Source organism: Drosophila sechellia, chromosome 3L, assembly GCF_004382195.2.
Source record: "Drosophila sechellia strain sech25 chromosome 3L, ASM438219v1, whole genome shotgun sequence".
In the NCBI taxonomy this organism is placed as follows: Eukaryota; Metazoa; Arthropoda; class Insecta; order Diptera; family Drosophilidae; genus Drosophila; species Drosophila sechellia.
In genome coordinates, this window is record NC_045951.1 from 11347282 (window position 1) to 11359736 (window position 12455).

The 12455-nt window shown below is 42.1% G+C and overlaps 4 protein-coding genes across 4 annotated transcripts in view; 2 read left to right on the top strand and 2 right to left on the bottom strand.

The window, feature by feature from the left end:
- Positions 1–38: 38 nt before the first annotated feature.
- LOC6605310 (serine/threonine-protein kinase RIO1) lies at positions 39–2296 on the bottom strand. Its single transcript, XM_002030112.2, has 4 exons — positions 2202–2296; positions 2056–2135; positions 674–1996; positions 39–611 (listed from the first exon to the last, which is right to left on the bottom strand). Exons 2-4 carry the CDS (start codon positions 2113–2115, stop codon positions 234–236), a joined length of 1761 nt encoding a protein of 586 aa, XP_002030148.1. The 5' UTR covers positions 2116–2135; positions 2202–2296; the 3' UTR covers positions 39–233.
- A 264-nt stretch (positions 2297–2560) lies between these two features.
- On the top strand, positions 2561–3670 carry LOC6605311 (DNA-directed RNA polymerase III subunit RPC8). Its single transcript, XM_002030113.2, has 3 exons — positions 2561–2760; positions 2818–3300; positions 3360–3670. Exons 1-3 carry the CDS (start codon positions 2650–2652, stop codon positions 3486–3488), a joined length of 723 nt encoding a protein of 240 aa, XP_002030149.1. The 5' UTR covers positions 2561–2649; the 3' UTR covers positions 3489–3670.
- Positions 3667–12455, bottom strand: part of LOC6605312 (F-box/LRR-repeat protein 16) — a 29570-nt gene continuing 20781 nt past the window's right edge. The window contains exons 5-6 of the mRNA XM_002030114.2: positions 7546–7741; positions 3667–5104 (exon numbers count right to left, since the gene is read on the bottom strand). Of these exons, the coding sequence (XP_002030150.1) occupies positions 4807–5104; positions 7546–7741 (494 nt within the window). The 3' untranslated portion in view covers positions 3667–4806. The remainder of the gene's footprint in view (positions 5105–7545; positions 7742–12455) is intronic.
- On the top strand, positions 5100–7535 carry LOC116801023. Its single transcript, XM_032718249.1, has 6 exons — positions 5100–5437; positions 5505–5550; positions 5682–5836; positions 5890–6456; positions 6515–6554; positions 6615–7535. Exons 1-6 carry the CDS (start codon positions 5248–5250, stop codon positions 7153–7155), a joined length of 1539 nt encoding a protein of 512 aa, XP_032574140.1. The 5' UTR covers positions 5100–5247; the 3' UTR covers positions 7156–7535.

The window sequence follows — 12455 nt, forward strand, 5'->3', positions numbered from 1 at the left end:
ATTGACTTAAGATCTCCACTCGTAAAAACCAGCTATACTATTTATTTTACTACAAATCCGAGTAAATACTCGTAAAGTAGTGGGTTTAATATTTGATTTATACCTGCGGCGATTTGTTATAAGCTACATCGCTATTATATAATTTCATCATATACGATGCAGCTAAGTTACAAAATTTGCATAAAATATTTATAACTTAAACTCACAGCTATATTAATTATTCTGAAACCATTCTATTTCTTCACGCTGCCCATTTTCTCCTTGCGTTTCTTCACGTGCTTTTTCACTTTAACCTTGCGCTGCTCGGCTTTCGCATCCTTGACGGCCTTTTTGCGAGCCTTTTTACTCTCCGGAGACTCCTCTCGTGGTCTTGCCGAATTCTTAAACTTTTTGGCATCTTCATCGTTGTCCTTATCCTGCGAGTCGTCTTCGTCCTCACTGCCGCTCGTTTGGGCCTCACTACCATCATCCTCTTTGGCGGTCGAGGATTGAAGCACGTCTGGCTTTTGCTGCACGTCCAGATCCGAAGTCAGACCAGTGATCTTTCCGTAGATGAGATTTTGCTGCACTCCTTGCTTGGCCTTGTCTACATCTCTCTCAAAATGACGCACCTAGAAGGAGAATACGGATTTGTAACGTGACACTGGCTTTTGAAATCACTGCGCAAACATACCTCGTCCAACCTTTTGGGAATGTAGGTGTTCTGCCAAACAGCCTCATCGATCTTCTCCTGAGCCGAGATGGCGTCGAAATCGCGGTCCTTGATTCGCTCAGAGATGCGTTCCAGGCACTCCTCCATGTTCTCTGTGGTTATAGTCTGATCGGTGATAAAATCAAAAAGTTCCTTTACCGTCATCGTTGCCACCGCCCGCTTTCGGAAGAACTCAGATATGTTGGTGCAATCCTTGCGCAGAAAGTCAAAGGAATGCGGATGATCGTGCTCCACTGACTGGCTTACATCGATAATGACCAGCTGACCATCCTGCAGCAGGATGTTAAACTCTGAAAGATCCGCGTGCACAAGACGACATTGGTTGTAGATGCGCCACATGATGACTACGCAATCCCTGTACAACTCTCTCGCTTTTGAAGTGCTGAGCTCGACATCCTTAAGCTTTGGCGCCGGCCATCCGTCGCGACCGCAAAACCGCATGACCAGTACATGCGAGCGTAGCAAGATTGGCTCCGGCACAGGAACGCCCGCGTTGCGCATTCGCAAGTAGTTCCGCATCTCCTTCTCCGCCCAGGTACGTACCATTTTGCGCGGATTGTGCTTGCAGTAGCCGTGCCGAAAGCGGAATTCGCCTGACACATATTTGTCGCGGTCCTTAAAGACCAGAATGGACGTCTTGTAGATCTTGATGGCGAACTCTTCTTCACCATTTTTGGAAACGGCATGATAGACATTAGCCTCTTTGCCCGTAGAAATGCAGCCGTTGATTTCCTGGATCATACCGCGATTTAGCAGCTTGAAGAGTATCATCCGGGTACGCGGATCCATCACCTGTTCCGCAGTGGCTCGGTCGTGTTTGTCACGCACCTGTGTCCTATCGCGCCGATCGAAGTTCACCAGCCGGTTGGCCGCCTGCGCGCTCATATTCGTGGTGGGATCGTACTTTTCTACATTAATGCGGGCGGAGTAGCGGCGCAGCAGCTTTTCATTTGGTTGGTAGCTGCTCACGCGTTGTGAGCCACCAGATGCACCTCCAGCTCCACCGCCGGAGCCACCTCCACCGGCATTTGTTAGCTGCGGCTGGACGTGGAGCTTGTTAAAGCCCGTATAGGCCTCCTCATACGTATCGTAGTCATCTCCGACATCGTCGTAGTCCTCTTCATCGTATTCCTCTGGCTCTTCGTCCTCCGGCTCATCCTCTTCTTCGTTGGCGGTTGCTATAACTTGGGCCAGGTCATCGCAGTCGTCTTTGGGCGTCAGTTTAATATCTTTAAAGATATCGTGCTTCAATGTGAGGTTCTTGAAGTCTTTTGTCCACTCGGACTAAAAAATCGAAAGGTGTAAGAAAGATTTCATTGTAAATTCAAAAGCACTTTGCTTACACTCCGCAGGTCTTCTTCGTCCTCCTCGGCGTCACTGTATTTGTGGCTGTCGTTGCTCATCGCGGGAAGCGCCGTAATTACTAACAAATATATAATTATTCGTTGTATTTATAAGGCAAAAGCTTTTAATGCGGTGCCAGACTTACACAAAGTTATTAAAGCCCAAAATTTCACAAACTTGTTCAACCAGCCGCACGTGTTGCGAATGCCATTCACAAAGAAGCGTCGACATTGTTTTGGTATTTTCCTAAGATGGCTATATGCAGTAAGCAAATGTGCGTAAACATATTAAAACGATTTTTGTCTTGCCAAACGGGCTTATTACCGAACAAAAACATTTTTTTTTTTTTAATTTGTAACAACTAAATAAAAAGTTAACGAAATTCAATTAGCACTGGCAATCAGCTGGCTGTACAGCTGACCGATAAGTTAGTTCGGGAGTACCCTATACGCTATAAATTCATATAATTAGTATTTTTGGTATCTATTGCATGAGCATGTGGTCACACTACGGCTACACATGGTACTGCAGCTCACATTCAAAACAATGAACGAGCATTAGTTTAAAAGTGAATATTTCAACAATTTGGCGACATGTTCGTGCTGGCGGAGCTGAAGGACAATGTGAGGATTGCGCCGGACCAGTTCAATCTGAAGTTGGTAGACGCAGTGCGCGACGAGATCGACCGAAAGCTGGCCAATAAGGTGTGTAAGTTGTGACTTCCATGTGCACGTCCTGATTCTTGATTTTCTACGTGACAGGTCCTTCTTAACGTGGGATTATGCATTGCGCTGAAGGATATTGTTTCACTGAAGGATTCCATCATCCTGCCGGGAGACGGAGCCTCGCACACGGAGGTGTTGTTCCGGTATGTGGTCTTCCGGCCGATGGTGGGCACTGTGATTACCGGAAAGATTCGAAACTGCAGCCGAGAAGGAGTCCATGTGACACTTGGTTTCTTCGACGACATCCTCATTCCGCATGCCGCCCTGCAGCATCCCTCGCGCTTCGATGAGGCCGAACAGGCCTGGGTTTGGGAATATCCGCTCGAGGACGGCGCCAAACACGATCTCTTCATGGACGTTGGCGAGCCCATCAAGTTCCGCGTATCACGGGAGATCTTCGAAGAAACATCGCCCATTGGACCGCCGAAAGCTGAGGCTCAGACTCAGCAGGGAGCTAGCTCATCCGCTGCAGTCGCATCAGCTACCTCCCAAGAAGTGAAGACACCGTACAGGATTATTGTTAGTTATTTACCGCCCCTGATGAGAATCTTTATTTAACGAGTACCTTTATCTTTTAGGGTGCCATTAACGAATCCGGCCTAGGCGTGCTCTCCTGGTGGGATCAGCAGGGCAAGGACGATGAGCAGGACGACGAGGAGGACGAAGAGTACGACGACGAAGATGGCGAGGGCGCATGCGAAGAATGATCCTGACGCCTAATCCATTGTATGATAGTTGCCACTTACATTAGGGTTAAGAATTTGATTTAAGATGAAGTAATGACTAAAATGATTGATTTAAGTCTGATTAGATCACAGCGTTTTTTTATGATTTTCAGACCAGAGCAGATATGATACCATACAATACCATAAAAACACAATTAAATTCATTTTACCATTTATTTATTTTATCATGTACTTGTAGAGTTGTGTTCTTGTTGGTTTAAGACTGCAGTTTCCACCAATCGCCGTTTGCTTAATGTTCTGGATGAAACTCTCACATTGGAGTTTAAAAACAAAGCATTTACATTAGGTTTGAGTGAGGGCTTTAGTTTAATGAGGAGAGCGGCTCTATAACGTAAGCTAGATATATAGAGTATCTTTTGACGGCCAGAAGTCGATTGTTAATGGTTCGCAATTGCATTTTGCAATTTGACAACAATTTGCTAAACATTATGTTAAATATTGACCTCATTGGTAGCGTGCTCATTATGTCACCTTAAAATACTTTCAGTAGCAGTAAGTTAATTACAGATTAGTCATATGGTACAATCGAAGTTAGGTTTCACTGGTCAGGGTATGCAAAAGTCTAGGATTTGTTAATTTCAATTGCAATTTCAATCTAAAGCTGATGGCAACTTTTGCACGTTTTCGCTAAACTCGTAAATATTTTCAAATATTCATCCTTTGTTGTTGTGTTGCTTCTTTGAACTAATGTAATTAATTGCATATTTTGATTCACTTGGTATGTTTTGTAATTTCTATTTGTTCTTTGTTCGTCTTTTGGGCGCAATGTTTGGTTTTCATTTTTTTTTGAGTTGGTTTTTTCTGGTTTTCTTTGCTTTCAGTAGTATTTTACACGTAGTCTGCATGTTTAAATACAGCGAGAGTAGTAAATAAAACGTTCGTTAAAAACTACAATAATATAAATAATGTATATTTATAAATATAAATATATATTTATGTATATGTATATTAGACATATTGTATTGCATGTAAATAAATATCATCTTCGGGTCTTTTGTGGTACATTATCGTCTTAAACAGATCAACTTAACTAAGTTCCGTATCAAATCACAGCAGAAATCAAAATAAGTCTAAAACTATAAGGGATAGAGTACAGTGTTGACGGAAAGTTAAAGTCACATAGCACGCGAGGAACTTGCCGACTGGAGGTTAGGTGTACCAAATTAGCATGTTCGAGTGGTTCGCCGCATCGCTCCGAACCCGAACCCAAACCGAACCGAACCAAAAATCAGTGCTCCGGGGATCCGTATCCGTCCATTCGATCATCTCCACCCATCGATTATTCGATGATCAGGCAGCGAGGCAGGTGCTCCTTCAGGTAGTCAAACAGTTCGTGCGACGCCCCCGGGCAGTTGGTCAGTTCCAGCTCCTGCAGATGCCTCAGCTGGATCAGGCTGGACAGACCCGACGAGGTAAGCAGCGGGCAGCCGGCCAGGGAAAGCACCTGTAGGTTCCGCATCGAGCACAGGTGCTGCAGTCCGAAGTCGCGCACCTGGGAGCACCAGCGCAGGAAGAGGGCGGTCAGCGATAGCATCGTGGAGATGTATCCCACGCCAATGTCCGTTATGTGCACACACCTGAAAGGATAATAGATAAACCTATTATATAAATAGCTCGATGTAAAATGCGGAAACTCGCAGTTTTAGAGCATAAACAAACTTTATACCAGTGAGTATATCTCAAAAATTAGATTAATTTATATTTATATTTCATTCGTAGAATGCAGTCATCTTTAGTTTGGATTCCCTTGTTCACTCTGCTCCTTGGCCAGCAGGTTTCAGCCAAGCTTTTGGATGAATCCTGTGGAAATTCTAAGGAGCTGAGCAGGGCAGGATTACAGGCAGCTGCTTGGATGACAGCTGTCAGTAATGCCACGCATTTCCTGTGCGGTGGCACGCTGATTCACGAACGTTCGTATTAAATACATAATAAAATAATAAAACATTCTCACATTTATTAATACAAATCCTTGATTAGGCATTGTTCTAACCGCTGCTCGGTGTATTGATCAACAGGTCAATCTGTAAGTATCCCCATATAATGTAGATACTGACATATTTTTAGAGGATTATCAGCCTTCGAAAAGCACAACTTTTATAACACTTTATCTTTAATATTTAAAATTTTAGTTGAAATTATTATTATTTATTTTAGTTTTGTGGAATTGGGGGCGTACAATATTCCCGATGCTGACACTATGAACTCTAGAATTCCGGTTTCCAAAGCAGTTGTGCACCGCTTGTTCTCCAAATCACCCATCCAAGATGATATTGGATTGCTTAAGCTGTCGTACAGCGTAGTTTTTTCGGGTAAGTTGGCCATTATACGGAATTGTGATAGTCGTAAAACCACTCATTCACAGACGACATTCACTCAATGTGCATAATTATGGATAAGAGAATCGTGAGTTCCGTTCAGGCGATTCAAACCTTCAAGGCCTTTGCCTGGGCCCCAAAAAATCGAGGTTTGGAAAGCGAAAATCTGCACGCGCTTGTCTTTCACAGGCTAAATCAAAGCGAGTGTAATATTAATCGCAGTTTGAATCAAATATGTGCTGGTGGGTCAGATGGAGAAACGAGTGGTCTCTATTATGGAAATCCGTTGACCAAAAGTGTCACTATTGCTGGAACTATCAAACGCGAAGTTCAGATCGGGATAGCGAGTTCTAGAAACCCAGACCGCAAAGGACCTGTTGTATTCACAGACATTACATCCCATGTGGACTGGATTGCGGCCAATGTGGAGAGATTGAGTTTGGAGAACTCAGTGCAAAATGCAGACATTTCAACCGGAAACTCAAATGCCGAAAGTGTCAGTAACCCGGACATTTGGTTGTATAAGGATTGTGGTGGCGATACCACAACATCGCTACAAATGGGCCATGTTATTGGAATCAATTTCAACGCGCATGGAGTTTTTATCACTGAAAGTGAGTAATAGTTTCTAAAAATTAAATTAATTAAATTAATTGCCCTCATTTCTTCTAGATTTTGTTCTTACAATTGCCAGGGGCTTGCCAGAAAAAGTGTATGTAACATCAACTTGATTAATAAAATAAGTAGCCAAAGCTATATCTTTTTTTTATAGATATGTTCTACTGTTGGAAACAAATAAAACTATCAGCAATCGTCTTCCTGTCGATTCGATCATTAGACATGACAACATCTCAGGATATCATAAACATGATATAGCACTGCTTAAACTTATGCAGCCAGTCACCTTAGGTAACTATTTCTCAGAAGGTATCAAGCCAATCTGCATGCTTCAGATGCTAAGGCATCAACTGGAGGCTGAATCTAGTGCGTCTTTAACCAGATTGGTACCAGAACTAAGTGAAAATCGCTTACTCATTACTGAGCACACTGTTGAGCTAATTAGTCACGAAGAATGTGCAAAACAAATTAATTCAGAAATCGAACAGAATCAAGTTTGTGTCGCTGATTCTACCGGAAATACTAACCCAAATTATTTGAGAGGCGAGGTGTTGGGTAAAATTCTGATGTATTCGGCAAAGAAATGGGTTGCACTGTTTGGCATTCTTAGTTATTCCACTTCAAAGGTTCATGTTTATACAAATGTTATGCGTTATACGAATTGGATAGAGCAAACTGTGAAATCTTATTCATAACTGGCATTAACATTAAAAATGTTAAATGATTGGCAACTTGGCAAGCGACTTAAATGGAATAATAATTGTATAAATAATAAAGTTAAAAATAAATATGTTTAAGAGTATGCATTTGAGATCAATCAATTGTTGTTTCTGATTTTAAAATAGTTCTGCTTTTTTTAGCGGCTGTGTTTATTGGTTGCTCATAACTTAAGCGGGAAAGTCTGATGATTTTTTTGGGTCTGCAACTCGCTGCAGTTTCCGAGGACTAATGGTTGCCCCCGGAGATGAGGTTGAGCTACTCGGCGACGGAAATTGAATTTTACTCATGAATAATTACGCAGCCGGTTGGTGAGGGGCAATGAGGAGACGCGACCTCGTGCCTTGGCTCGGTGGACTGGTACTCACCTATCTAGCGTCAGCTCCTCCAGCTGGTTCAGATCACAGGCGATATACTCCAGCGAGGCATCCGTGATGCGGGGACACCAGGACAGGTCCAGGGCGCGCAGCTTTTGCAGGTTCTCGGCAATAAGCTCCACTCCATCATCCGTCAGTTTGCTGCAGCCGGAGAGGCTCAGCACCGTGAGATGCGGCAGGGAGTGCACTGCAATTGGAGGAGAAAAACGGGCAGAGTTTGGCATTAGTTTTGGGGTATCAGCTGGGACTCCTTCGGCTCACGTAGACGCCTGCAGATGCTCCACTTTGCAGTGAGCACGTCCCAGGAAATGAGTCCTCTGGAGTTCGAATATAAGTATGTTGCCTTACTGAAGAGTTCAGTTGGCTGCCCCGCTTAAATCGAAATTTAAGTTTCACCCCGTTAAGTATACGCAGTGTTGGCTCGAAATGAAGATACATATATGTAGACAGTCATATATATATAGTAATAAATCGAGTCTATTTGAAAGTAACTTCTTATTGGTCTGCCTTGTTTGATAGAATAGATATGATCAGAAATAGTTTATCTCCTGCTTGATTTAAGATGGCTTAAAGAATTCAGCAGAACTTAAGCTTATAACTTATAATACACTTCGAGTGGTAACTAGGCTCTGTGGTTACTCGGCAAAAACCAATTTACCTAAATCTGACTTGCTCCAGATTTGTTGCTAAGCTGCTTGCAATCTTGAGATAGACTAATGTGTCATGTATCTAATTACCACGGCTATTTAAAGCCCACAGCCTCGGCGGCTGTTCTATTTATTTAAACTGAGGCAGTTCCTCAGCTCGTTCCATTTATGTCGACTTCGGTTTACCCTGTTCCACATTTTGCCGTGTCATTTTCTGGCTTGTTTGTGCAGTTGGCTATTCCTTTGCTCAACTCATCTTTGCGAATCTGGGAGTATTTGTCAGCTCTGTGGATAAAGGAAACTAATAACCAGGTTTTGAGGGCTTGGCTTAAAGCATGAGAACTAAAGAGGCACATTTTGTATAAATTTAAAGAATATTCCTTTTCAATATTTTTATATTTGGCCAGAAAGTCAAAGGGTTAACTGCGCTGAGCATGGATAACCAATAAAGGATAACTTGTGACCCATAAGGTGCGACGGTAGAACTGCAATTACCATCTGTAAGCCGCTTAGACTTTGCTAATGGGAATTAGCCATATTCCTTGGCCAAATATGTGAGGTGAACGAGTTTGGGGCACGTGCGGCGGCTGCGTAAACAAAGATAAAGCGCCCAAAGACAACAAACTTCCAGGCAGCATAATGCGTGTGTGTGTTTGTGTTTGCGGGAAACTCCCATCCCCTTGCTACCCAAACACTTCATCCCTTGCCTGAAGTTAAAAGAAGTCGAAAAATGCATGGGTCCGGTTGACTAAGCCGCTTTGTATTCACTACGTACGAGTATGCAAGTGTGGGTGGGTAGTTGGCCCACTTTGGTTACCGACAGCTACTCAGAAACTTGGATACTTGCTAGGAGCAGCGGAGGAGCGCTCCTCTTGTCTGGCTTCTGACCAAAAAAACCACACGGCATACGCGAATAGCTTTGAATTACAAAATATGCGCCAACTAGCGAATCCGCAAGATAACCGCAATACTAGCTTCTGGGCCAAATGGAAAACTAACGCAAACAGCCATCTATGAATGGAGGAGGCCTATGAAAACTTAACACAAGCAACTAGCTGTGTTCGGCTGCTCTATTGACTTAACTATGTTGAAACGAGGCTTTTATGCGCTGTATATAAAGAGTTTTGAGTTTTTGGGGGAGTTTTGTGAAGTTTAAAAAGAACTGAAGCCCCATGAGGGAAAAACGGATGAAAGGAGATTAATAGGCTATGCTTAATGCGGTTCAAAAACTAAATTCAAAGCTTGTTTGGAGTTGTTTTACAGTACTTAAAGGGTTCTTAAATTGTACTATTTAGTAATATTTTGAAATGTGCTTTCAACATATACATATACCATACATCAAGTTGCAACATTCTTAGAATTCCCTTTTCAAGGAGATCTTTTAGGTGGAGAAATGGAAAATCCGTTGCTCTTGCATATTCAGTCGTAATTGAGGAGGCGGTGCTGCTGCTGCTGGTGGGAGGGAAGCCACAGCAGTGACAATAACCGTAACGCTGACGACCAACTTGGCCAAGTTGCCAGGCGACGCAGCTCCTCAAGGAGCTAACTGTAATTGTATCTATCAAGCGGCGGATGCAGTACAATCCGCAATGGCGAAGGCAACGGCGACGCCCCAAAAGCTAAAAACCGCAAAAAACATCCAACGACAAAGGCGCCTCTGTGCAAACAAACATCTAGTGCGTACAGTGCAGCCTCGGTAAGGTGAACCTTGGACTAATAAGCCATGTTGCAAAACAAAATTCATACATTATACTGGGAAAACTAAGATAACATTAGGGATCGATAATTACTAAGCTAGAAGTTACCCAATTTGACTCTTAAGAAGTGTGCAATTTAATGGGTTTCCACTGTACAACTGTGTATTTATAGCCAGCACAGACGTAGCTACAGTTGCGATGCACTAAGTCGGGTGCCTCGTAATGGAAACTGTGATTAAGAGCCGCCGGCGACACTGGGCAGACCGCAATGCTGTGTGGGATTGGGGATAGTCCAGGTTGGAGCAGCGGGGCAGAAGAGGATCGATGGTGATCGCAGCCAGAGTGACATCGATTGAATTACACTCGAAGCGAGTTCAGAGCATGGGCATTAGCGTTAGAAGCCCCTCAGATCGCCCAGATCTTCCAGCGGAATCGTCGCTTATTTATCGCGCCGGCAATCATTGCTGAAATTCATTTCGTTATCAGCGCCCCATCGATGCGCATCCGTCTCGTGATTCCTGATCCTCATTTGTAATCCCTATCCGCAACTAGTTTTGAAACAAAACCAAGTGCATTTTAATTTTAATATTGTTAGTTTTAGTGACAAATCCTGTGTTGCAGTTTCGTTTTGTGACCGACACTAACGGGTAATTGTTTGATCACCAGGATTACTCGTTTTTGCGATCACAAATCATGAAATTGCAGCAAAACGCAACAAATATATAGAAAATATATAGAAAATAATAAGTTTTGAGTGATTGTGAACTATAAGTTTGCATTCTAAAATGCATTTATAAAATTGTGAAAGAGTACAGTATTAAGTAAATAAAGCTAAGAAAGAATGCTGTCAAATTAAAATATATATAAAATACAAAGCAAACTTTTAAGGTATGTTGTATAATGTATATATATTTGTTTTTTAAATAACTTTCCTATATAAAGCATTATTTACTGTGTGCAGCTTATTGATAAGCCAATTGAATGCCATGCTAGTAAATATAAGTTAATCTTGGTAATTTTAACCTGGCGAGTTCAGAGAGAAATGCTGATTATAGAATAGGTCGTCAGAAATAAATGTTCAGTGATTGTAAGCTAGTGACGTTGGAACTTTTAACATGTAATCATGCCTTTAAATTTCATTTCTTGTTTTCTTTAATTGATTACATTTCTATACGGGCCAGTAGCACAAATTCCCTGGTAGACAGAAAAAACCAAATTATCAGCCGCCAAAGTTGGAAATGATTCATTCGTTCTATGAATAAATTGGGTTCATTTTCTGGGAATTTCCGGCGGATTAGGAGTTCGCAGAGGCGACGGGAGCAGGGAAAATCCACCTGCCTGCTTGATATGGAAATGGAAAATCGCGCTTGACAAGACAACGCATCAAAAATAGTGCCCCAAATCGTGGGTTTATATTCTTCAGGCACACGCACTCGTTGAGACAGAGACAAGTGTCAATAGAAGGACATGGATGTGCGGAATGGAGAAGGGACGTGGCACACAAACATGTCAGGCAAACAACTTGTAACTTGTGTATCTATGAGATACATTTACATTTCCCATAACAACTAGCGACGTTTATGCGAGGCTCGTTTGCCATTCAGCCTCTGTTTTTCCAACTCACACTTCCACACTCAAAGCGCCACTTTTCCCATTTTTCACACACAAAGAAGGATATATATATATATATATATATATTTTGGTTGTCCTTGTTGAAGGTTGGAACTTGGTTTTGCCCATTAACAAAAAGATTCCGACCATAAGATTTCGATTGAACAATGGTTCAAACGATTATTTTTATACTTTTCTGAGAACCCATGTTCTATTATACGAAATATAAAGCAACCCAGTTCCAGTGTTGAAAAACCTTATATTCCAGGACTGGGACAACTCGCAAATTTCATGTTTATTGACAGCTCATGGCTCTTGTCATGGCATTCATTCTGCTCATTTGGCGTGCCAACGATTTATATTGATTTTTTGGGTTATTTCACATACACATGTGGACAGTTATGCTCACATAACGGTTAGCATTTGTTTATGACATTCATTTGATGATTGCTGATTTTTCAAATTTCCTCGTTTAGGTTCAATGGGGGAAATTGCATTTGTTCAAAGTTGCGTATGAGTGATATGAATATTGCTGTATGATTGTGTATGATTGCACACTTATGGAAAAGTTTTTATTGCCCTCATTCATTTATATTTATATTTGGCTTTGGATTAATAATTTCGAATTTTAAATATGTTGCTCAACGAGATTTATTAAGTAGGCCTTTAAAGCAATAAATGAAATCTATTTATGAAATTTATCTATGCTTATTGGAGGTGCGAAGTGATTATTTAAACCATTTTAGGCCGATGAAAATCAAATTTAAGCCGAATAGCAGACTCCGTTCAAGAAAATTGCAATTCATTCAAGCGAAGTCCAACAAAGCTGCTTAAAGTTTAAGTTCAGTTGGCTGCCAGTGGCAGTGGACGTAGATGGCAGTCATTATGCCAATTACTCGGAAGTGGAGCAGGGGGACGGAGGTGGGGGGAATATGCCATGAAATTT